General features: G+C 50.1%; 1 protein-coding gene across 2 annotated transcripts in view; it reads left to right on the top strand.

Moving 5' to 3' along the window:
- The window catches only part of SH3GL3 (SH3 domain containing GRB2 like 3, endophilin A3), a gene marked incomplete at its 5' end in the record, with an annotated part of 131,314 nt that extends 111,813 nt beyond the window's left edge, over positions 1-19,501 (top strand). For both annotated transcript variants that reach the window (XM_080807958.1, XM_080807957.1), the window contains one exon: positions 18,821-19,501. In XM_080807958.1, coding sequence (XP_080664084.1) covers positions 18,821-19,026 — 206 coding nt within the window. In that variant the 3' untranslated portion in view covers positions 19,027-19,501. The remainder of the gene's footprint in view (positions 1-18,820) is intronic.
- Between the last annotated feature and the right edge of the window lie 3,691 nt (positions 19,502-23,192).

Below are 23,192 nucleotides of genomic sequence, written 5' to 3'. Positions count from 1 at the left end.
CCAGTTTGGTCAAATTGTTTGATAATGTAGTTCAAATAACTTGTACCTCGTGGCTATTTTGTCTAGTCTTTCTATTAATTTTTAGGCAGGGGGTGTTGAGGTCTCTGACTGTAACTGTGGAGTTGTCTCTCCATCCTGGCAAGTCTATCGGAATTATGGGAAGATCGGGTATACCCCCTCCCCTCCCTTTGTCTCACTGACCCTTTAAATATGATTACTCATACTGTTTTTAGTGATTGGAAATCTTTTTTTAATGCTTTAAGTAGCCTGTTCGATTCTCTCTGATTTTTTCTTCTTAAAATCCTATTAGATGTTGAAACTTTGTCTTTTTCTCTTTGGCTCATCTTTTCCTTCGTGCTCTCTAGATCTCTGTTCTTTTTACTTTGTCCTCTGAGAAAATTTCACCTTGTGTATTTTTTTCCTTGTACCCATTCATTTATTTAGCCCATCAGTTGAATTTCTTTTTCCAACTGAATGAACTTAAAATAACACAAATTTATTGTCGGTCTTACAGCTCTGGAGGTTCGAAGTCCTAAAACCAAGGTGTTGGTGTTCCTTTGAGAGGCTCTGGGGAAGAAGCTATTATCTTGTCTCTTCTAGAGGCTTCTAGAAAGCTGCCTTCTCTTCTCTTCCTTTCTCTTCTAGAACCTTCTAGAGGCTGCCTGCATTCTGTGGCTTGTGGCCCCTCATTCCATGTTCAAAGCCAATGGTGGACCATCTTCCAAGCCGTCTGACTTGTGTTTGCATTATCATATCACTTTCTCTGACTCTCACCCTCCCAGCTTCCTCTTCTAAGGTCCCTTGTGATTACTGCTGATAAAATTGGGCCCACCCACATCATTCAGTTCTTGTTCCATCTCAAGGTTTGTAATTTAATCACATCTACAGATCCCCTTCTGCCACATAAGGAAGGAATCCACAGGTTCCAGGACGTGGGCGGGGGGCGGGGAGATGGTTATTACTCTGCTTATCACACAATTTTTTTTTTAAATTTTATTTTTTTTAAAAGATTTTATTTATTTATTTGACAGAGAGAGAGAGATCACAAGTAGGCAGAGAGGCAGGCAGAGAGAGTGAGAGAGGGAAGCAGGCTCCCCGCCGAGCAGAGAGCCCGATGTGGGACTCGATCCCAGGACCCTGAGATCATGACCCGAGCCGAAGGCAGCGGCTTAAACCACTGAGCCACCCAGGCGCCCCTTATCACACAATTTTTTAGTTTTTAGTCAAATTTTTTAGTTTTAACATGTAATTTGATAAGTCATTAGATTCCTCACACCCCTGTAAGGGACTAAGGGATGCTCTGATGAGAGAGGTGCATTGGTTTCTGGTTTTCTGGGTGTTTGCATCCTCACTGCCCCAACTTTCTAATTCTGGTCCCTGCCCTCGTGACTCCTTCCTGGAGGCGGATGCCTGGGCTCCCCGGTGCTTGGTGTGGACCTGGGGTGGGAGGACTCACCTGGCCGCTCTGTTCCCAGAATGCCGGCCAGTCATCTAGCTTGCAGCCTGCACCAGCCCTGGGCTTTGGGCGTCCTCTGGGCCTGCTTCTGGAGCATCCCTCTTCGAGAACCGTTCTGGGCTTCGTATCTTCCATCTGCTGCATCCTTTTTTCATCTGTTCCGCACACTCCTCACGATTTCTGGTCCTCCAGCCGTGTTCGGTCTTGTTTGCCAGCATCCCCTGGAAATTTTAAAAATACCTGTTTTATGACGGATGGAGATTCGAGACTGGAGGGCAGGCTGCCGTCTCGTACTCAGCCCGTGGTGTCAGCACCAGCCTCCCTCGGGTCATTCGGTGCGTGTGTCCCCCTGGATGCGTCTCCGTGCTTTTTGTCATCCCAGGAGGCTTTGGGCGCCCAGGGGCCACAGACATAACCTTGAATCGTATCATAAGATGATTATTTTTTTTTCTCAATTCTTTTTTCATCATTCTGAATTCAAGGAGAGAACGCCACAGTGTTTACTTAGATGGGAATGTTTTTAATGTCAGGTTTTAGCAGAGAAGATAGGCCTCGGCCTGAAAGCCTTTGGCAGGCGTACCCAGCTTGAATTGAACAAAATTGTCTATTTTGCAGCGCCTGCCTGGTTCCGTCTCTTAAGCATCTGGACTCTTGGTTTTGGCTCAGGTGGTGATCACGAGGTGGGCGGACGGAGTCCCGCATCGGGCGCCACACTGGGGTTGGAGTTGGCCTGAGGAGTCTGTCTCTCTCCCTCTGCCCCCCTCCTGCTCGCGCTCCCTTTCACGCTCTCTCTCTCCAAAAAAAGTTTTGTACTTTCCATCAGAATTCGTCTCCTGGTTACATTCTCTATGGTACGTGGCACGAGTTTTCATTTTACATCTTTGATGTAATATTTCATTTAAAGTTATTTGCTCGCTCTCTCTCAAAAAAAAATCTTCAAAGTTATTTGAATAAAGTTGATTTCATTAAAATATCGTCAAGAGCACACCCAGGCATAGTACTCTGGAGAGGTCTTTTGTATTGTATTAGGATATTCCAGTGTCTTTTTTTTTTTTTTTTAAGACCCCAGAGTGCGATCAGAACAAGACAGGGCTTTCTCCCTCATGCAGTGGTCCGTGTGGGTGCCGCTCCCGGCGTCCGTGGAGTCACTCGGGCCTGGGCGATGGCAGCTCTGCCAGGTTCCGTGTTGTCCTAGCTGTCGCCACGCCAGCCAGAGGGAAGGGCAGGAAGAACAGCCGTCTGGGCTAGACGTTTCCTCTTAAGCCAGTGAGACAGAAGCGCCCGCGAGCCAGGGATGAGAACGGAATCAGAGGACCGTGGGTGGTGGCCGAGCTGGGGTCTGCCGTCTCTGGCCGGGCGGCCACACCAAGGCCAATGGGAAGGGCACAGCCAGGTGCCAGTGCATAGAGCTGGAGTGGCAGGGACCCCTGGCTGTGGCAGAGGCTTCTTGGTTAGACGCTGGCTCTGCTCTCTGGAAGGTGCAGGAGACCTCCCTGGCCCTGTGTCCTCTGGGTCCCCAGATTTGCCTGCTCAAGGGTCCTTCACATCTCAGGTTGGAGGAAGTAGGCTTTGGAAAGCTGCCCCCGGGGGACTTGTGCTTCCTGTCGCCTGGGGGCCTGGGGGGTCCGTCAAGGCGGAAGGGAGGCAGGTGTGTTCTCAGGTGAGGCCTCTGCTTCCTTTCACACCCGGGGCCTTCAGAACCCAGCTGGGCTTCCGACCTCCAGCTCCTGGGCTGGGAACCACACCTGAGGTCCCGTCCTCAGGCGGAGCCCGTAAGGCCACCGTCTTTCTCGCACTTCTTGTCCTTCTTGTTCCTTGCCTTGCGGAGGCGGCCTTGAGGCCATCCCGGTCTCCCGGTCGCAGGTGAGGGGGGTGGGAAGGCAATGGCTTTCATTTCATCTTTGCCGCAGGGCTCCATCTTCCATTTGGGGTAGAGAGTCTCGGAACAATCTGGAACAACAGCCCGCTCGTCTTCTGTTCTTTGGGACAGAGAAGCAGTTAGGTTTTCTGGAGGCGCTGGGACCCCGCCTCTCTTTCTCTCTTCCCTTGTATTTTTGCTTACAAACCAGGCAGTTCTCGTCTTTCTTCTAATAATTGGCTAGATGCACCAAGTTGCAGCTCGTGCACACTGATGTTTTGTTCTATCCAGCTTTTTCTTTCGAGCTACTGGTACGCGATACGCTTTCAAAGTTAGTAGGCCACAGTTTCACCAGATGTTCTGCCACACCCTAACGAGGGTCAGCGGCCTTCACGCCTGTTACACCTGCTTCTTCTCATCACTGCCCGCCCACCGACTCTGTACCCCATACTTGATGGTGCGGACACCCCACTGCTGCCACTAGGTTGTGTCAGGTCGTAGTTACTGCTCCGTGGAGACTCCGAAAAACAGTGGTTCAAAAGGTAGAGATCAAGGCTGGGAGCCCAGGCTAGAGATTTCTCTTTAGGAAATGGGCCCCAGATGGCTCACCTCACTTCTGCTCCCAGCCTGGCAAGAGCAGTGTCCGATGGCAACAGCTCGCTGCAGAGGCTGGGGAAGGTGGGAGGGAAGCCAGAAAGCCACGTCTTAGCCGTGTCCATATTCCTGGGGAAGAAAGCAAGCGTGGGTTTTGGTGGTTAGCTTGTGGCTTCGCCGCACACATACTACATCTTTGTTGAGGAAGCAAACATCTGTTCTCTCTCTCCCTGACCTCTCTGCGGGGTCCCACGTAATTCATTTCCGTTACAGTGGGGCCCCACGCCCGTGCCCATACTGCTGGTGGGAGTGCATAGGGAGGTAACTTAAGAGTTGGCAGATGTCTTGTGTCAGGGGTCCAGTGGTAAATCCTTTATGCTTCGTGGGCTCTATGGCCTCTCTTGGAGCTCTGTAACTCAGTCAGAAGTGGCCGTAGACAACCTGAAAATGAATGCGCAAGGCTGTGTCCCATTAAAACATTATTTGGCCTGCGGACCAGAATTTGCCGAGCCCTGGGGTGACTCACTGGGAAATCCATTGAGCGGTGTCTATCAAAATTAATGAAAATGTTTATGCATTCTCAGTGGCTTCATTCCTGGAAATGTATTCTAAGGAAATAATTTAAGCGGTAGCCTACCCGTCCTTCTGTTACAGCGCTGTCTAGAGACGTGACAAGCCAGATGTGAAAATAACCCGACGACCGGTGTTTGTTTATATGTATTTGTCAGTAGTAGGACACCGGTTAAGGAGATATGGAGCATCAAACGGGACCTTCTGCTGCTATTCAAGTGCGTTAATACGGATATTATGTAGAAACGTAAAAAGGTTTATGGTATGATAGTTGAGTGGATAGTTAGTGTAGCGTGATGACAGTTTTGTAGATCAGCGTCTATGTGTAGACCAGGTTAAAGGGTAGTAATTTATGGGCAGTGTTTTCCTGTCTTCAAGATAGTCTTTAATATTTGAATAAAAAGTATATTTAATAATGGGACAGTTGATGGCCCTCGAGAAAAGGTATACTTCCTTCTTTAATGAAATTGTGCATTACGTTTTATTGCCTGTTTTCCCTGGCCGCTGGGAAGCTCTGTTCCAGATGCAAAGGCCCAGCCCAGGGACCGTTGACGGGACCGCAGCTGCCTCACGGGCCCCTCCTCCCTTCCACCAAGGCGGCCGTGTGTCCTCATTAGCTTGGGACAGGCCCAAGTCAACTGTCCCAAGACAGTCCTGTGTCTGTCACTTCAGTTCAGTTTTTAGTATTGCCCCCCGCCCCAACTTTTACTCTCGAAAGTTCTCTTGTTTGGATGAAAATCTGTTGTTTCCCTAGTGTTTGTGGCTTTGCTTTTCGACTTCTGGTACAGAAACACTCTATTCTGAATATGTGTATTATTGTAAGCCACTTCAGAATTTCTGTTTGGAAAGAAGCTGGATAGAAAAACAAACTAAGTAAAAACTTTGAAAATGCGTCCAACTCCAGGCTGCCCGTCAGCCGCCCTCCCCGCGCTCTGAGTGGACCCCAGCACCGAGGGCCCAGCTCCCAGCTCCCTTGCTCTCATCTGCTATCTGGGAAAACTCAGCTCTCCTGTGATAAGAGGGTGTCCTCATCTACCTGTAGCGATACTAACTTTGACCTCTCAGACTGGCAGTTTAACTGAGTGTCACTTAAGGGCATAAGGACATAGCATGCCGTCTTTTTGAGTGCCAGAAATACGGCAGGTATATATTATTTGATGGTGTATATACACACACACACACGCACACACACACACACACCCCATTTCATGGCCATGACAATATTGCAAGGAAGTGGTAACAGTAGAAAATAAAGCAGTAACAAATAATAACGTAAAATATAGCAGTTACACTTACTGAGTACTTAATATGGGTCAGCTAATGTACTGAAGACTCCCTTCACATTTCTCATGTGGTTATTGTGCCCATTTTACAGACCAGTATGTGGAAGCCCAGCGAGGTTAAGTGAGATTTTCTCAAGGCCACAGAGACAATAAGTAGCAGAGCCGGATCCTTCACTTTCTAGATCTTTCACTTTCTATCCTTAAGAAGGAATACTGGGGAACGTTTAAAATGTACAAGAGCATTGGGAATGATTTAGTTCCAAGCTCCTCGATCACGGGGAATCCGTGGCCAGCGAGCGGTTGCAAAGGGAGCCTGTTGTATGCATCTGAGTTGGATGAAGGAAATGCTGATAGGACAGTGAGTTCCTTGGCTTTCTTTTCCAGACTGTGCATGTCAGTGCTTTTGTACCCTCCTCCTTGGCCAGTAGCTAGGGCCCCGGGCAGATTAAGTTGTTAGAAGAGCGATGGTCAGCCAGAGATCACAGATGTGCAAAAGATGTCTTTTCGGAAGGCTCAGTGTCCCGTGGGCGGGCTCTCCACTGCTGCCCTTCCCAGGCTGCCTCTCTGAAATTGCCCTTGGCAGTGGCTTTGGCCCCCGACTCCAGTATCGGCTTCGGTGATTTGTGGGTGGAATTTGCGAGTGTAAAGGGGTCCTGTACTGTTTGTTTCTGGGGCAGGGTTTCAAAAGAAAATGGCATTTTATAGCCCGTATTAATGGGAAATTACTTTCCATTAGGATCCTGAATGATTTGCACATAGTGTTTATAAAGTGAAGGAAAAATGTCAAGCATTTCACTAACAATTTAAAGCAAAGCTCCCAGAACTGCGCCAGGAACGCATTCCAAGAACATTTTCTTCATCATTTCTTTCTAAAGGAACAGAGAAGAGGGAGATGAAAGCACGCGGGTCAATTAGGCAGACTCCATCGTGGGACCGAGATGGACTCTTTGATAGCACATTTCTCGCTGCCTGAGAGAATGAGTAAAGTGAGCCAGGAGCAGGGGAGGGGGCGAGGGGTGGGGGTCACCTCTTGAGATGATGGATTGCAGGCAGAACCGAGTTCAGCCCTGGCTCGGAGGAGGCCCAGCCCGTCCGAGCCCGTGCGCGTGGGGTCACGACGCCTCATCAGTGTGTGCTGCCCCTGTGTCCCCAAAGAGACAGCGGGGCCAAGAAAAGCCCCCAGACTGAAACGTGCGCCTGCCGTGTTCCCATAAACGCTCGGTTTTGAAGAAAACAGGGTGGGAGTTTGCAGCCTAGGCTCGCGTGTTATCGGGGCCCCTCGCTGTCACTTACGGAGTTAGAAAAAGAATACTTTGCATTTTTTATCAACTCCTTTATTTATGAGTGTTTTCTCCCTTTCCCCCATTTAAGTTCTTAAAGAGGGTGTCACTTTATATAATCCCAACTTCGGGTTCATACGCTCCAGCTTGAGGTCGACTTTGAAAACAAGGAAGGCTGAGGGTAGGGAACACGTGTGGGTTCCAAGTGCGCGCTACGGGCGTTGCAGAACGAGGCGAAATAAATCTCTCAAATGGCTTCTGTGAAGACATTCTCACTCCCTCCAGGTATAAAAGAGACTTTATATAAAGTTCTTGACACTGCTAAGGGGGCTTGGAAGTAACGTCTGGAGTCTGAGTCGTTCCCCTCGTCGGAGCAAAAATCTCTGGGATTACATTAGAAAATAAACATTTATTCCAAAGTCAAGTGTGAAGTTTGCAACTTGAAGAAGACAAGCACTTTCCAAAGAGAAATATATGCTTTTTTTTTTTTAACCTAAATTTCCGAAGAGGAAATGAATATTTTCACTCGGCAGCAACCGTGGTGATCGCTCAGTGAGCAGGTTGTTTCTTGCTTTTTTTTTTTCTTTCCTTCCCACAGTTTTCATATTTGTTTTGTGGTCACCAACCCTCCCCTCCCCTCTCCCCCCCCATAAGCATTTCTGTATATTATCAGTGGCGGGTGGGTCAGAGCTATTGACAGGAGAGAAGTAAACAAGGCATGTAGTGCAGCTCTGAATCTGGCACTCGTCTGCTGTGTGACTTTGGGTGAGTTTCTTAAGCTTTCTGGGCGGATTTGAACTTGTCCCTGAATGAAGTGATTGGGTTGAACACATTGCAAGTTTCCTCCCCTCTCAGTGCTGTGGCTGCTGTAGTTCTAGTTCATGAGTATTTAGCTTTCATAAAAACGTGAGAAGTGCACAGATTGACCATTTTATGTGTTCTCTGTTTAAAAAAATATTTCTTTAAATTGATGGAATGTGAACTGTGATTCTTACTGTTGATCAGCAGCCACTGACTCAGGAAGGGGGACGAGTCCTTCTCTTACTTTTCATCCCAAGGAAGCTTTAGAGAGGAAGGCTTTGTCACGGCAAGGAACGGTTTCCTGAGATTCTTCTAAAGAGTCTGTAAAGAGAGTTTTCGGAAAGCTGTAAGGTGTGACTTCTGATTTAGTGGTGGGAATTTTACTGCAGCTTGGCTGAAATGATGGCACGATTTTGTTATCTCAGATGCTGCCTATTTAAACGTTTTGATATTCTGCGGTGATGAAGCATTTGGTCTCTAAGCTAAAACTTGAAATGCCCTCATCTAAAGATTAACATAGGTACTCATATTTTTTAAAAAGAGCGTGGAAGTCGATGTTTCCTGGGATTACACATAGGGCAGCTATAAGGCACGGTGCCATAGGACTTTATGTTTGAGTCCATGAGAATGACCCCCCTGGAGTTGTCCCGTGGGTGTGGCCCCAGCTGCAAACCCCAGTGCCAGATTATGGGGATGAGAGACACAGGGCAAGTGTAAGAAACCTGGCACCAGGTGGCTGACACCAGACCTCCATGACAGGTGCACAGAAGGGGAGAGGTGAGTCTATGGCCAGGTATGGAATACTTGTCCTGTCCGAAGGGGGGCGCTGGCTGCCAAGAGAAGCTGTTTGTTACCTAGGAATATGGGCCCAGAAGAGCCGGCCTTTCTGAGTTTTCAAGAGAAGCCAGAAATCATACATTTGCTTACGTGCAGTCTCCTGATTTTTAAGTATTGATAACTAAGCCACACCGTACAGAGCAGGGAACAGGCCAAACGAAACCCATCTGCGAGCTTGAACTCCACGCCGGGGGCCCGGAAGTTGCCTGTGATTAAGGCCACCGTGTGTCGTCTTCTCTCGCTTCACTTGGAGCTGCAAAGGCACAGACACGGGACCTGGTGGTCCCAGGAAGCCTTTGAGACAACGTCTGGGGACTCGCAAGGCTGTGCGAGGGGGAGGGCACGAAACTCCCTGCGCACACCCACCTCGTGCAGCCGGTATAAGTTGTGGAGGGTTGGAATTACGGTGAAAACAAGTCACACCAGCTTATTTAATAGATTACAGTGTGATGAGTAAGCTTGAGTCCCCCAACAAGAGATTTCCACGAGTCACGTCTCCTGTGGGTGCATATAGTGTTCTTATTTCTAGAAAGAGAGTTCGTAGACTTTCACTAGACTTTTCTTAGTAACTCACCACCTGTCTTAGGGAGCTCGGGCGGCTCTAACGGAATACCACAGACCAGGGGGCTCGAACGCTTATTTCTCCCAGGGCTGGGGCTGAGAGCTCCAAGATTGAGGTGCCACCAGATTCCACTTCTGGTGAGGGTCCGCTTCCTGGTTTACGGGGGCTGTCTTCTCGTTGTGTCCCAACAGAGCAGCATTGTCCCATTCACAAGGGCCCACCCCCACGGCCTAATCGCCTCCCCAAAGCCCTCCATCCCACTGCCCTGGGGATTAGGGCTCCGGCGTAGGAATTCGGAGGGGATGCAGGCATTTAATCTATAGCATTAACCACAGATTAAGGCATAAAATTTGCAGCTAAGAAAATCTGGGCCCAGGGGTGACCTCATCCAGAGCTAGAAACCAGGGATCTGCCATTCCCATGTAGTTTATTAGCAGTGGACAAAAATAGCATGTCAGAGGCGGCGGACAAAATGGGTTTTGGGGTATTTATTACAATTCTGCACCAGCGCTGTGTCTGGGTCAGCTGCAGGGAAAGTGCTTAACTTCCAAATAATTTTTCTGCAAGGGCTTGAGATTTTAGATTGAGAAAAGAGATATTACAATTTGAACCAAACCTCATCGGTTGAGGGGCGTGCCTGGCCGGGAGGGAGTCAGCGCTCGCTGGGTGTTGGAGAGGAGCCTGAACCGGGCATAAACTGGAGAGTTTGAATCTGGTCTGTGCCCCAGCGGGTCAAAAGGTGAACTACCCCATTGTCCTATGGTGCAGGCACAGCCAGCTCTCAGGGTCACCTTGGTGCGCAGCCAAAGCCTCCAGAGGGAGGCTCGGGTCTGTTCCCGGTTGGGGGTAACTCCACCCGTGAACAGCAAACTTGCTCTCTGCAGCCCCACGGGGGTAGCATTGGTGATAAGGAAACACCCCTAACTTCCAGACGTCCGCCCAGGAAGTGGGCAGAACGGGAGCCTACCTGGCCCAGACAGGTGTCACCTGCCGGCCTCAGGATTAGATGGGCTGTGAGGTCACAGGGAGGTCCAGATCCTGGCTCTTGGTTCCTCCTGCTGGGTCTCAAGCTCGTGCTCGAGAGAGCGGGTGTTTCCACCGTGACCGCACGGGGTTACCCTGAGATCATGTCGATCGGGGGTGCTGGGCACGCAGGGTGCTTGCCGCGGAGCGAGAGCCTGCCCCGCCGCGGCTGGTCGCGCCCCCTGACTGGTTATCTGATTTCTTAGCCTGCAGCAGACCCGAAGCAGCAGATTAGAAAGGCCGAGGGGCGGCCTCGGGAAGGTCCGCTGACGGCAGGAGAGTGACAGGTCACAGTCCAGCGACAAGGGAGGCAAGAGAAAGACTTAAAACAAACAAACAAACAAACCAGCCAAAAAACAAAGCAGGAACAAAAAGCCAAAAGGCACGGCAGTCTGGGGCGTTTACTCAAAGACAAAGAGCCGTCCTCAGGTCAGTAGCTTCGGGTAGACGCCAGACCTTGATCCCCGATGGGCACACACGTCGACAACTGTCGTATGACTCTCGTCTCTCTCTGTCCCCTTTCCCTTCCAAAAAATAGGAGTGGGGGATCGAGGGGGCATCACAGCTCGCCTTTTCAGTGGGGATGCCTTGCCCCAGGTGCCTCCAGGGAGTGAAGCCCCCAGAGGCAGCACCAGCAGACAAGGGCAAGTGGGGGGCTCCTGGGAGGGTCTGAAGGGACCCAAGTTTAAGTCCAGCAAAGAAGAGTGGCAGGATTTTTGTGCTAGGAGAGAAGCATGCCCCCTGCCGCGCGGACCTCTCCCGGCCTCTCTCCCTCCCACCGCAGTCAGTGCCAGGAGCAGAAGTCCAGCCCTGGAGGACCGGCCCCCAGATCCTGGCACGTGGCAGAGGGGCGGGGGGAGCACAGCAGCAGACCAGGCTGCAGAAAGCCAGGGCCATCAGATGCCACATTCACTCTGGTGGCTACTGTGCCCCCTGGAGTCGACTCCTGGGTTGTTTTCTCACTGAAGCCTGAGCTGCCCACTCGGAAGCAGGCGCTCAGGCAGAGGAAAGCAGGACCGGGAATAAGCAGCCAAAGGACATCCCTGGCACACGTAAGACCTGGTAGACCTTTGAGGGCCAGGGAGGGGCTGTAGGAGAGAACGCTCCCAAGGAACATTCCAGGGCCTGGGAGCTCCCCAGAGCACACCGGGCTCAGAAGCCCAGCTGATAGACCCCGCCCCCCGCCCTCACGCCCACCCCTGGCCTGCGGTTGGCTCGGAAGCGGAGTGGGGAAAATCTCACGGGGCAGTGATTTTCAGACCAAGAGCAGACTCTGGACCCAGATGGAGGCCAAGTCTCAGCACCATTGCTGAGTTGCTTTGAACTTCCGAATGCCTTCATTCCCCCATCCACCAAACTGGGGGGAGTCATGGTACCAGAGTAAAGCCACGGATGTCCGGGAGCCACTTAGAATATTGTCCCGGCACTGAGCGTTATGATGCCATCCCCGTTGCCGGTGGGAGCGTGGGACCGCGCGCAGAAGGAGAGCGCTGGGCATCTCCGTGTGAGTGAGGGGCCCTCTGCACCTGGGACTTGAGGAAACAGAAGGGAGGGTGGGGAAGGGCACTCCCCAGAACTTTAGTGTTGTTCAAATAATAAGGGGGAACCCAATATTGTTAGGTACCGGGCCATAGTATTGCCAAGAGGGCAGGGAACATACTTCAGGGAGAACACGAGTTCCCTGCCTCTTGTGCATTCCCGACGCAGTACGCACTGACCGCGCACCCGGCCCCCTTGAAATTCCTGTGTTACGGTCTCCTTTGTTTCTTTTTTCTCCTAATGGTGTGGATCAGGACTTGAATAATAAATATTTAACAGGAACCCTCCTTTTTCTCTGTTAAAATCATCTTTGTTGTGGTGCTTTCACAAGGAAGACTGTGTTTTTCCCACCTCTGCTCTCATGTTACGTTAAGCCGGGGCTCGGGAATAAGAGAAAATAAACACGGGCCCCTCGGCCAGGGCGGGCAGGCGGAGGCAGCATCTGTGGGATGGCCCGGGCTGGGGCTGGGGGCGTCAGCCACCTGCCGGACAGCAGGGGCCACCCCTCAGCCAGCAGGGTACGTCCAAGGTCGTGGAGCAGTGGCTGCGAGGCCCCAGGGGACAGAAGGAATGAGGTGTCCCCAGAGACAGTACAGTGGGTAGGACCCATCTTTGCCTACGGGAAGGTTCTGCAGAGGTGCTGGCTTCTGGTGGTGGGAAGCTGGGGGTCCCGTGCAGGTGTTTGTGTCTGGTCCGGTGAGGAAGGCCCCCCCATTCTGCCTGGCCCCGCGGGCTCCATCCCATGCCGACTCCGACCCCTCTCCGGTGGAGGGGAACTTCCTACATCATCGCTTCGGTGGGCAGAAGCTTGACTTCTCTTAAGTGAACTGAACTTGCTTATGAGTCTCCATTGAGAGCAGTGGGGGAAACAAGTTAATCTTTTTTCCATTTCTACTGTTGGCCAAAAAAAAAGAAAAAAATTAATCTTTTTTCCATCTCTTCTAATGGTGGAAAAAACCATAATCTTGCCATTTCAAGGTAACCCGGTCTCTTCCAGTAGAAAGTACACTGGCCGTTTATCACTTGGTCAGTTCAGGACTTAAACCCGGTCCATTCCTTCGAGACTCCCCATCAGGGCGGCTCGTCTTTCTCGCAGACCCCCTCCTCCGCACACCGCTCCCCCGGGATGTTGCCCGGAGGCCAGGGGACGTGGCGTGGACGTCACGGCGGCGGGCAGCAGAGCTGGTCTGGGGCTGAACTGCTCGCACCGCTGGGATCATTTGTCACTCCAGGCCCGGCTCCGTGGGCCAGGCCCCCTGGCCAGGCCAGGCTCGTGGGAGCTCAGCCTCCTGCCCGCCCCAGAACATCTTTGGTCCAGCTGTCCGCTTCCCCACAGCACCTCCTCACTTCCGGAGGGCACTCGAGATTTGTTCCAAGGTCATGGGGAGCCAGGGGTGGCTCCCTCAGGCCCCTCCCTGTGTAATTACAGCACCCCACCGTGCTGGCTGGGAGCACCTGGGGGACGTGCCTCCTCCCAGAGTTCCAGTGGGGGGTGGAGCCTAAGAACCCCCACCCCCCACCCTGGGTAGACTCAGGGGAGCATTTCAACCTTCTTGCCCACCCTCTTGTCTCTCCAGCCCCTTCCCCGCCTCCAGAACGAGCTTGTGGGTCTTGTCCAGTGGCAAGAAATAGCCCTTCCCTCTCCACAGCTTGTAATCAAATCTCCGTGCTCTTCAGAGCAGGAGATTTGATTCCTGGAGCCCAAGGAACCAGGTTCTTCACATCCTGGTTCCTTGGGCTCCAGAAGTCAGCCTGTCTGTCTGTCTGTCTGTCTCTCTGCCTCTTAAATCTCATAAAAGCCCACCTGGCTCTGGCCTAGGCATGAAAGCCTGTAAACCTTGGCTTTCACACCAGTTTGTGGCTCAAAAGGCATGATTTTGGAACCTAGAAGTTACAACATTGACTGCGTTGTTCATGTGCAGGCTCTCCTCTCTCCCTCAAGTAAGGGGGGCTGCAGTCCTTGGGCTGAAGGCCCCCAACGGCGGAAATGACCCAGCTCGACAAAGGCACTGGGCGATACTCCAGAATATCGTCCTGCTGCTGGTGTAGCGCAGGACAGCCAACCCCGGCTCTGGTGGCACCATGTGCGGTGCTGGGGGCCGTGCAGACATGGCCGGAGAGCCAGGTGCTCCCGCCTTGCCTGAGTCGGAGCCGTGGCCTGCCTCATGACGCCACCCCCCCGCCTCTCAGGAGAGACGCCATGTTTGGGGCTCACTTGCTGATGGAGTGTGATACGAGCGCTGGTCGTTTTCCAGCTCTTAGAAAATCAAAGTGGGCAGTGTGGCGATGGTCCCTTGCCTAGAATAAATGAAGTGAGAAGTGAGTAATGTGTCTTTTCCCTGATTTGTTCCGTGTGTGTGCCAGCCGAGCACACAGAGGTGCATGCCGCTGGCTGGTGGGCAGGGTGAGTGTGTGCCTGCCACTCAGCACTGGTTTTAGTCGCCGCAGGTAGCTTGCAGAGTCAACGGGAGGAAAAAATGTTATGTTGTTAGACCCTCGGTCAGCGTGATAGCCCGTAAAATGTCTTGGCGACCCTTAGTGGTGTCACAGATCATGTAGGAGGTGACAGCAGCAGGATAGATCCCAGGCTCGGAGCCCTGGTGTCTGGTTCTGGCTTTGCCATTAGCCCGGGGGCCAGGCTGTTGTGACCTCTTGGAGGTATTACTGCGTCTTCTTGAAAAAGAGAGTGGTCCATGGACGGCCACCAGATACCCTTCTAGCACCGACATTTCATGTTCAAGGAAATCTGTCCAAGACGACCGTGTGGTTTGGCACCTGACTCCCATCTCCCTCTTCAGTGCGCTGGGAGGGCAAGACATGCTATAAGGCTAGTGATCACTTTTAAAGACCACGTTACAACTGGTATTCATTAGTAGAGTTGACTTCAACTCAACGTCCAGGTTGGCGTGGATTTTCAGTGCCCCAGCTCACCCGGTGCGGCATTGCCTTTCCAAAGGAAAGTGAAAATTCTGCAGGCTAAGCTCAGTTTCCAGTGCTCTGAAGCGACAGAACGTCGTTCTGTTCAAATGCAAGATAACAAACGAGACCTCGCGTTGAAGTGTTGAAGTCTTTCCACAGCCCCGTTAGGACAAAAGGAATTTATGATGTTGGGACGGGACGGAGGCGTGTCCTGGAAGGAGCCACCCAAGTGCTAGAAACGTCGGCTGCCTTCTAGAGACTATAGTGCACGCGGATTCAGGTTCTGAAAGGCTCCTCTCCCTGTATGTCACCACACGGGAAGGAGCGTCCTCCCCGGAGAGGGAGAAGTGGGTCCCCTCCCCTTTCCCTACCCGCTGAAACTCCTCTACACTCCCAAGCTCCGGTTGAAGAAAGTGCACCGAAGGGAAGGCCGTTAGGCGGGTGATTTGCAACCTCCCTTGGACCCTGGAGACACCTGAGAAATTTTAAAAATCCCGAGGCCCCGGTCCCAGCGTCAGAGCTTCACGATTTCATTGGGTCCAGGGTTCCGCTGACGAAGAGCTTGTCAGCCAGCCGCCATGTTGAGAGCCACTCTGACAGGAAGCCAAGGCGTCATCTCAGCTCCACGGGGAACTTCACTGATAAACAGCCTGCAAGGGAAAGAGGGCTTGGCTCCCGCTCCCACCCGGGTGTGGACAGCGTGCTGGGAAGGTCAGGAGTGGGGCTGGCCCCGAAGGAGGGCCGCCCCGTCTGTCAGAGAAATGAACGGGCCCCACCCAGGGATCTGCTGCCCGGGGCTTCTCATTTGACCAACCAGAGAAATACCCAAATTTCTCTTCTCTTTACCGGGACATGAAAGGTTTGGTGAGGAAGGAATATAATCTTGAGCAGAACTTGTTTCAACTCTCAAAGTCAAGAGAGAGAGAAAGAAGGATGTTTCATAAGAACAGAAAAAGGAAGTAGGAACAGAAAGCATAAAACAGGATGGCAGAGGTGAGTCGACGTGCGTGGATAGTTCAATCCTGTGCAGGGGTTAAGCTCTTCCTAAAGGACTTGGACCATGAACCTGGTGTGGTCTCGACCTGGGACACCGCTTCCCACCTTTGCAGACCTCACTGTGCTGGTGTGACCAAAGAAACAGCCATGAGGAGTTGGCTGTGGATGGTGTGGAGACCTCCCTGGTCTCCTCCTGGGTGGCCTGTTCGGCCTTCTGCTGGGGGCCTCTGCCCCTGGGGTGGTTGCCAGGTAGACGGCGGTGTGGTTTTCCTGGGGCGGAGCTTGGCTTCCTTCCAGCTCCATTTTCCCTGGGACAGTCATGTCTGTGCTGGACTCACCAGTGGTCCATGCCCTTGACCTGTCTGGGTCAGGCATCACCTCCCCTGACCAGGGCAGCCTCAGCTACTCCATGTGGAATCATGAGAACCACTGAGGCCACATGTCCCCGTGAGAGGCTACGGTGACCTGGACCGGGAGGACCCCCTCTCCTTCCCAGACACTCTACGTCACCGTCACAAACTGTCCGAGAGAGCATTCTACATTCAGAAATCCATGAGCCAAGATAATTGGGGGCGAATTGTTTCAAATCTTCAAGTTTGAATATTTTAGAAAATAGAAAAAAAAAAGTTTTTTGTTTTTTTTGAAAGCTGACATGCTCTGATATCAAGGCCTGACCAGAGTATAAAATGGGAGGAATTTCACTTTTAAATACAGATGTGAAAATTTTAAATAGTAACAAGCTCAGCCTAGCTCTAGGGTAAAAGCATCACCCACGAGAAAGTCGTTCCTGCCGGGCCTGCCGCGGTCGTCAGTCGTTAAACATATTCCGGGGCTGCCTGGGTGGCTGAGGCGGTTAAGCCGCTGACTGGATTTTGGCTCAGGTCCGGATCTCAGGGTCCTGGGATCGAGCCCCGTATTGGGCTCCACGCTAGGTGGGGAGTCTGCTTGAAGATTCCCTCTTTCCCTCTGCCTCTCGCCCTGCTCATGCTCTCCCTCTCTCTCTCAAATAAATAGATCTCTGAAAAAAAAATAGTAAAAATATATGATCCATTTAAAATCAAAATGAAATTTATTTAAAGTAATCGCTATGCCCAATGTGGGGCTTGAACTCACCATCCTGAAATCAAGCTCTATATGCTCTACTGACCGAACCAGCCAGGAATCCCCCAGAATGAAATTTTTGTGGGGGGGACTCAATACATTGATACTAAAGTTTACCAGGTGGAATGATTTCATGAGGTTAGGAAATGAGGAGCTTATCTTGTTAATTATTAATGCTTAACCTTAAAGCTACAATATTTAAAATGATATATTGTTAGTTACCTAAGTGGATCAGTGGAAAAAAATAGAAAATCCTGAAATACATCCAAGTGCACGTGATCATTAAATATACGACAAAGATAAAAGCAGTATTTGAAGTCAGTGGAGGAATAATGGGTCCTTTAATGAGTTGTCTTGAGAGAACTGCTTCAGTGTCGTCAGAAATAAATAATGCCTCTATTGGCCAAAATTCAGTGGAATTAAGAGTAAAAATTTTCACGTGAAGAAATTAAATCATTCCTGGGATGCATTTAGTTGAATGAATGTGGAGGAGAAACTAGGGATGGAAAGGTTGATAGCTTGACTGTGCTGATTAAAATTTCTGTGTGTTCTCTCTGTGTGCCAGAAACCCCCTTCCCTGCCCCAGCCCCGAGACACGCTCCAGAAACAAATGGAAGAAAACAGGATACATATAAAAAATATTGATGACATTTTATAAGGGGCTCCTGAAACTTTTAAGACAAAAAACAATGGACAAATAAATTGTTAGTAAATGTTTAAAGTCTTGGAACAATTGATGTCCTATGAATAGTAAATTCCCTTCTGAAGTTTACCTTCAGGTGTTGATAGTGCATGTTTGTAAATAAACATGTATTAGGATGTTTTTCAAAGAGTTCTGTAGGAAAGCCAAGAGAGAACAAAAGAAAAAGAAGAAAGGAAGAGAGAGAGAGAGAAAGGAAGGACCGACCTTATCTATCCAGCAATGTAGGAGGTGGGTTATAGAAATTATGTCATACAGTATGTCATAGCATGACACAGTGTGTCTGTGTCATACTGATAGAGTTGACAGCTGGTCAGCAATCGAAAGTATTCTGGAAAGAGATTCACAATAATATGTATAGGGATGTTCTTTGATGAAAAGAATATATTTATGTAAATACATACACAGATATGTTCATCAAGACATCTGGAAGCTTCTCCACCAAAATGTTAATTTAACATTGGTTAGCTCTGGGTTAGTGGGTTACAGGTGACTTCTCTCACTTTTACATGCTTTCCTCCCCACTTCCCTGGTTCCCCCTCTCCTCTCCCTCCCTCCTTTCTCCCCTCCTCTCCCTCCCTCTCCCTCCCTCCCCCTCCCCTTCCTTCTCTCCTCCAACCCATTCTTACTATTGCCATGTTTTAGTTTTGAAATTAAAAAATAACTATTTGAAAAACCCTATTCCGAGAACTTCCGGCTTCATACAGGGAGCCCAGCACGTCAGGCTGGTCTGGGAATAGTTTGTCTGTCCTCGCCCTGTCACCCCCTGCTTCATTCCAGCTCCTGGTCACCAACTCCGGGAAGATGTCCCGACCACCCGGGCCTTTCCTGCCTCCTTCCCTGAGCTTCTGAGCTATAAGTGATTCTCCACCTCATCTGTGTCCTTTAAATCTCATCTGTGTCCTTTAAATGTCCCACACATACCGTCCGGTGTCCACAAAGAATCCATAAGCTCCCTGAGGACAGGGGTCGGGCCTTGGAATTCTGTGTCTCCCTCGGGCTCCAGGCCGAGGGGAGGAGCTGCTTTTGGGGAGGTGGGCTGGGCCTGACTGGTCCAGATGGGAGTACCCAAGGGAAAAGCCAAAAGCCTTGGGCCCGGGAGGTCAGCTCGGGCGTCCTGGGGCTGGCAGCAGCTGGGACAGATGCCGCGAGCTCAGCACCCGTGCGTGGGCCGAGCCGGCCCTGTGGGGAGGAAGCCGGGGCCCTGCTGCTCATGACCTCTCCGGCTCTCCGGCTCCCACTCCTCCAAGGACAGTGTATCACATTAACCTGTACTTTTTGTCTCCATATAATGTGGACAGGTTCTAACGTTCCCATGGACCAGCCCTGCTGTCGTGGTCTCTATGATTTTGAGCCAGAAAACCAAGGAGAACTAGGATTTAAAGAAGGGGACATCATTACATTAACCAATCAAATAGATGAAAACTGGTATGAGGGGTTGCTACACGGGGAATCTGGATTCTTCCCCATTAACTATGTTGAAGTGATCGTGCCTTTACCTCAGTAAATGTGTAACTCACACTTTGGACATACTTTCATAACTGAAATGAATTCACACCAGTGTTCTTGCAGTGTGGTGGCCTGTGACATCCTTGTTCTTTGACCAACCTAATGACTTTTGTATGTGTGTTCTCTTTATAATGTATTTTGTATCCGTTTTGTTTGTATAAATGATTTTCCTGTCTTAGCTACATGAAACTATAGTTTTTTGTTTTGTTTTTGTTTTTGTTTTGTTTTTGCTTATTGTCCTAAAAGTCATCGGTTCAATAAATGTTTGTGCTTCTTGTTGCTAAAAATAAATCGCGGTTATGTCCACGAATTGCCCGTTTATATCCCTCCGCTGCAACGGAATGCAAAATTTGAAACTTAAGAAATGCTAAATATTTTGTTTCCTGACATTCCTGGTGTCATCCGGTCTTTCCTTATGTTCTAGCTGACTGTGACTCGCCCAATAAACATGACACACCATGTTGGCAAAAGGCCTCGGCTGTTCTTCATGTTGAATTGATTTCCAGGCGTGGTGGGGTCCAGCTGTAAACTGCCCCCTTGCCCCGGGGCTGGCCGGCGGGTCCCATTGTGGGCGCTTGGGTGCTTCTTACTGAATCAGCAGGTGTGAGAGGGGGGCTTCACTGTCCCCCAGTTCAGACACAGCACACCCTCCTTCCACCTCAGGGACAGAGAACTCTTCCCTGCACTGTCAAATCTATTTAAAGAGAGCGTAGCACGAGCTTCGGCTGCTGCCCAGTACCTGGAAGGTATTTCATGCCAGTCCTGTTGGGGTGCTCAGGAGGGAGCAGGAGCAGGAGTTGGGTTGAGGTAAAAAGACGGCTCGGGGTCAGAGAACCAGCCGTGGCCTCGCCCAGCGTACAGACTCAGGTGTACTTTGATCCGAGGGGTGCCACGGCGCCCATCGGGTAGGGGCGGGGACCCTTTCTCCTTCCACAGAGAAGACTCATCGGACGGCTTGCCCAGGATCCAACAACCCGTGGTGTGAGGGGACTTTGAGCTGCACCCCACTGCCCACTGGGGTGCCCACGGTGGTCACCAGGCTGGACCTTGCTTTTCACGGATGTTAGTTCCAAATGCTCAGCAGCCAGGTTGGTTCAAGGAGACCAGAACCAGACTTCTCAGTCTTCTGGGTCCTTGGTACATCAGTAAAGTCCCAACAACATCCTGGACATTTTTCCTCCATTCTCTTCCCACCAGCTCCCTTCCCTGACACCTTCTCTAAAGCACCTGTATACATAGCGTCCATAATAAAATAATAATAATGACATTGATTGAGTGCCTGCTGTGTGCCAGGTGCTACTGTTAAGTGTTTAAATGAATAAACTCAATCCTCCTAACAACCCATTTTGCAGATAAGAGAACTGAGACGCAGCAAGCCTGGGGATAACCTGTCCACAGTCGGTCATGGGATGCCAGAGCCGGGCTCCTGACCTAGGTGGTCTCCCTGCCACGCCTGTGTTCTCCACCTGTCCCGCACTGCCCCTCATCCTATGTGTTTGTCCCCACATACTCGCACATTAGCTTTTTATACCCCACCAGCTCTCCGTCTCTAGCGGCCATGTTTGCAGTTTATCAAAGAGAAGAAGTCCGGAGCCATTCTCGCTGCCTGTAATAACGCTTCCGAGTCTTGTCTGGGAAAGAAACTAATTGCAGTTAACTGAGTTAATAAGCAGTTGCCGAGAGGCTGCACTTTAGAGACTGGGGCGGGGGGGCGGGGTGGGGGAGGTCTCAGTAAATGGCTCCCCTCTTTCTCTTGTGAGTTCTAAATAAACCGGAATATTAGGGGTTAAAACAGGTAAGAGCCAGTGTGCAACCTGCATCGTGAGGCTGTCAGACTGTGGAGCGAAAGCATCTGCTAACGGAACCCCAAAGGGCTCAGACGCACTCACCTGGTCCAGTCTGGGAAGGGTCACCCGCTCTTACAGGGACGAACCTTCAACACCGAGCTTCCCGCACGGCTGCCAACGGTCAAGAACGCCCGTTCCCTGCGTGCAGGCCGCCTTCCGAGGAGGGGCTGGGATACTGGTGCGCCGGTCCTAACCCAAACTCAAGCCAGGTAACTCCACTAGCTAGGGCTATTTGGAGAAAATCCCTCCTCGTAGAAACTGGGAGAATGGGGAGAAAAGTATTTCTATCTGGGGAATGAAGATGAGCAAAGTTCAAAGAAGACCCAAGTTATCAGAAGCCCAGACAGACCTATGTAGAAGGGGAAATGGAGTATTTATAAGAAATAGCCCTTATAATGGTTTTTAGAATGAGTTTATAACCATGCAGTACGGTAAGGAAAGAAAAAAAAATGGCCTAAAGATTGAAAAGCAAGAAATAAAACTTTTTTTTAACGATTGGATACGTAGAAAATTCTTAATCTACAAAAAAAAATTAGAGCTAACATATATATATACACACTAATATATAGTATATATACTAATATATATACTCCAAATTTATCAAGGTCATGAGATAGCAGACAAAAAATACGTTTCTGTATACTGGAAATAATTATTAAATGTTAGATTTAATATAATAATGAAAAAATTTCGTAAGAGCAGCAGAAAGTGCAAAAACAGTTTTGAACAAAAGCCATGCAAGACCTTCACACTGAGAAGCGCACGAGTTTGCATATGGAAATTGAACACCTAATAAATGGACAGAAATGCTGATATTGTTAAAATGTCTGTTCTCAGGGCCCCTGGGGGCTCCGTCGGTTAAGCATTTGACTCTTGGTTTCAGCTCAGGTCACGATCTCAGGGTCATGGGCTCAAGCCCCGCAGCGGGCTCTATGCTGGGCACGGAGTCTGGGATTCTCTCCCTCCCTCCCTCCTTCCCTCTCTCTTTCCTTCTACTCCTCCCCCTGCTCAGGCTCGCTCGCTCTCAAATCTTAAAAAAGAAAACAACACAGAGGAAAATGTCTTCATAACCTGTAAATGGGCATAATTTCTTAGGACACAAAAAAGCACTAACCCCCCCCCCAAACAAAACTGATAAATTAGACATAATTAAAATTAAAAATTTCTGGGGTGGCTTGGTGACTCACTCGGTTAAATGTCCAACTCTTGATCTCGGCTCAGGTCTTAATCTCATGGCCATGAGTTTGAGCCCAGCATTGGGCTCCACACGGGGCAGGAAGCCTACTTAAAAAAAAGAAAAAAATTTTTTAAATTTCTGCTCATCAAACAATGCCATTTAAAAAAGTAATAAAAAGACAAACCACAGATGAAGGTATTCATAATGCATATCTGGAAGAAAATAGTCACAATACATATTATCTTTGACTATAGACTTAATTCAGAATATGTCAAAAATTCTCACGAGTCAATAATAAGCAATTAAAAATGGCCCAAAGATTCAAAGAGACGCTTCCCAGAAGAAGGTGTGTGATTACCCAGTAAGCACGTGGACAGGTGCTCAACATCATCAGTCATTATCAGGGACAGCCCCTTCGGCGGTACCAAAGAGGCTTAGAAGTCTATTCGCAGAGACATTAGCAAACGTGGGGTGTAGGGCTCACACGTTTACAACCTAATTTGTAGCAAATAGGTTCTAGTGATCATTACTGAAAAAGAAACCATAGTTTAGAGCTGCGTACCTACAGGAGAACAGGCAGTGGGCGTGGACGGTTGTGTCCCCCGCTTCTACGTCTCTGCCCGAGGTTCCAGCATCCGTAGACACAAAAACGAAGCCATCAAAGATGCCTGAGTGGCAGCGTAGCCCACAACGTTGAAGAAACTCCTGCTGAAACCCACATCATTAGAGCAAGATCAGAAACTGACTAGACCTATATTTAGGACACTAAGAAGGGCAGGGGTGAAGGGAAACAGAAAAGGCACGATTGGGTGAGCCGACAGCGTCCTACTTGGAAGTCCCCTTCTGCCTGAGCGGAAGGACTGCAGATCAGGTTGGGTCCGAGGTAAGGGGATTCGGCCTCCTAGGGATGTCTTGTGAATTTGTGCCACACGGCACGAGACAGCCAGCTTGGCCCCCAGTCCACGTGTTCGTGACAACACCGGGTCTGCGTTGAGGGACACCAGCTGGTGCGGGCAGCACTACATGGCGATGTCTGGACGACGGCTTTGACCGCCCCTCATGCTGAAGAGACTTTTGATTGCTCAAGAAACCCTCTAGTACACCAACCAAAACGTCCTGGAGAGAGGAAACACCTCGGCT

Source organism: Martes martes (genome assembly GCF_963455335.1).
Source record: "Martes martes genome assembly, chromosome: 7".
In the NCBI taxonomy this organism is placed as follows: Eukaryota; Metazoa; Chordata; class Mammalia; order Carnivora; family Mustelidae; genus Martes; species Martes martes.
This window is presented reverse-complemented; position numbering and strand designations above follow the sequence as displayed.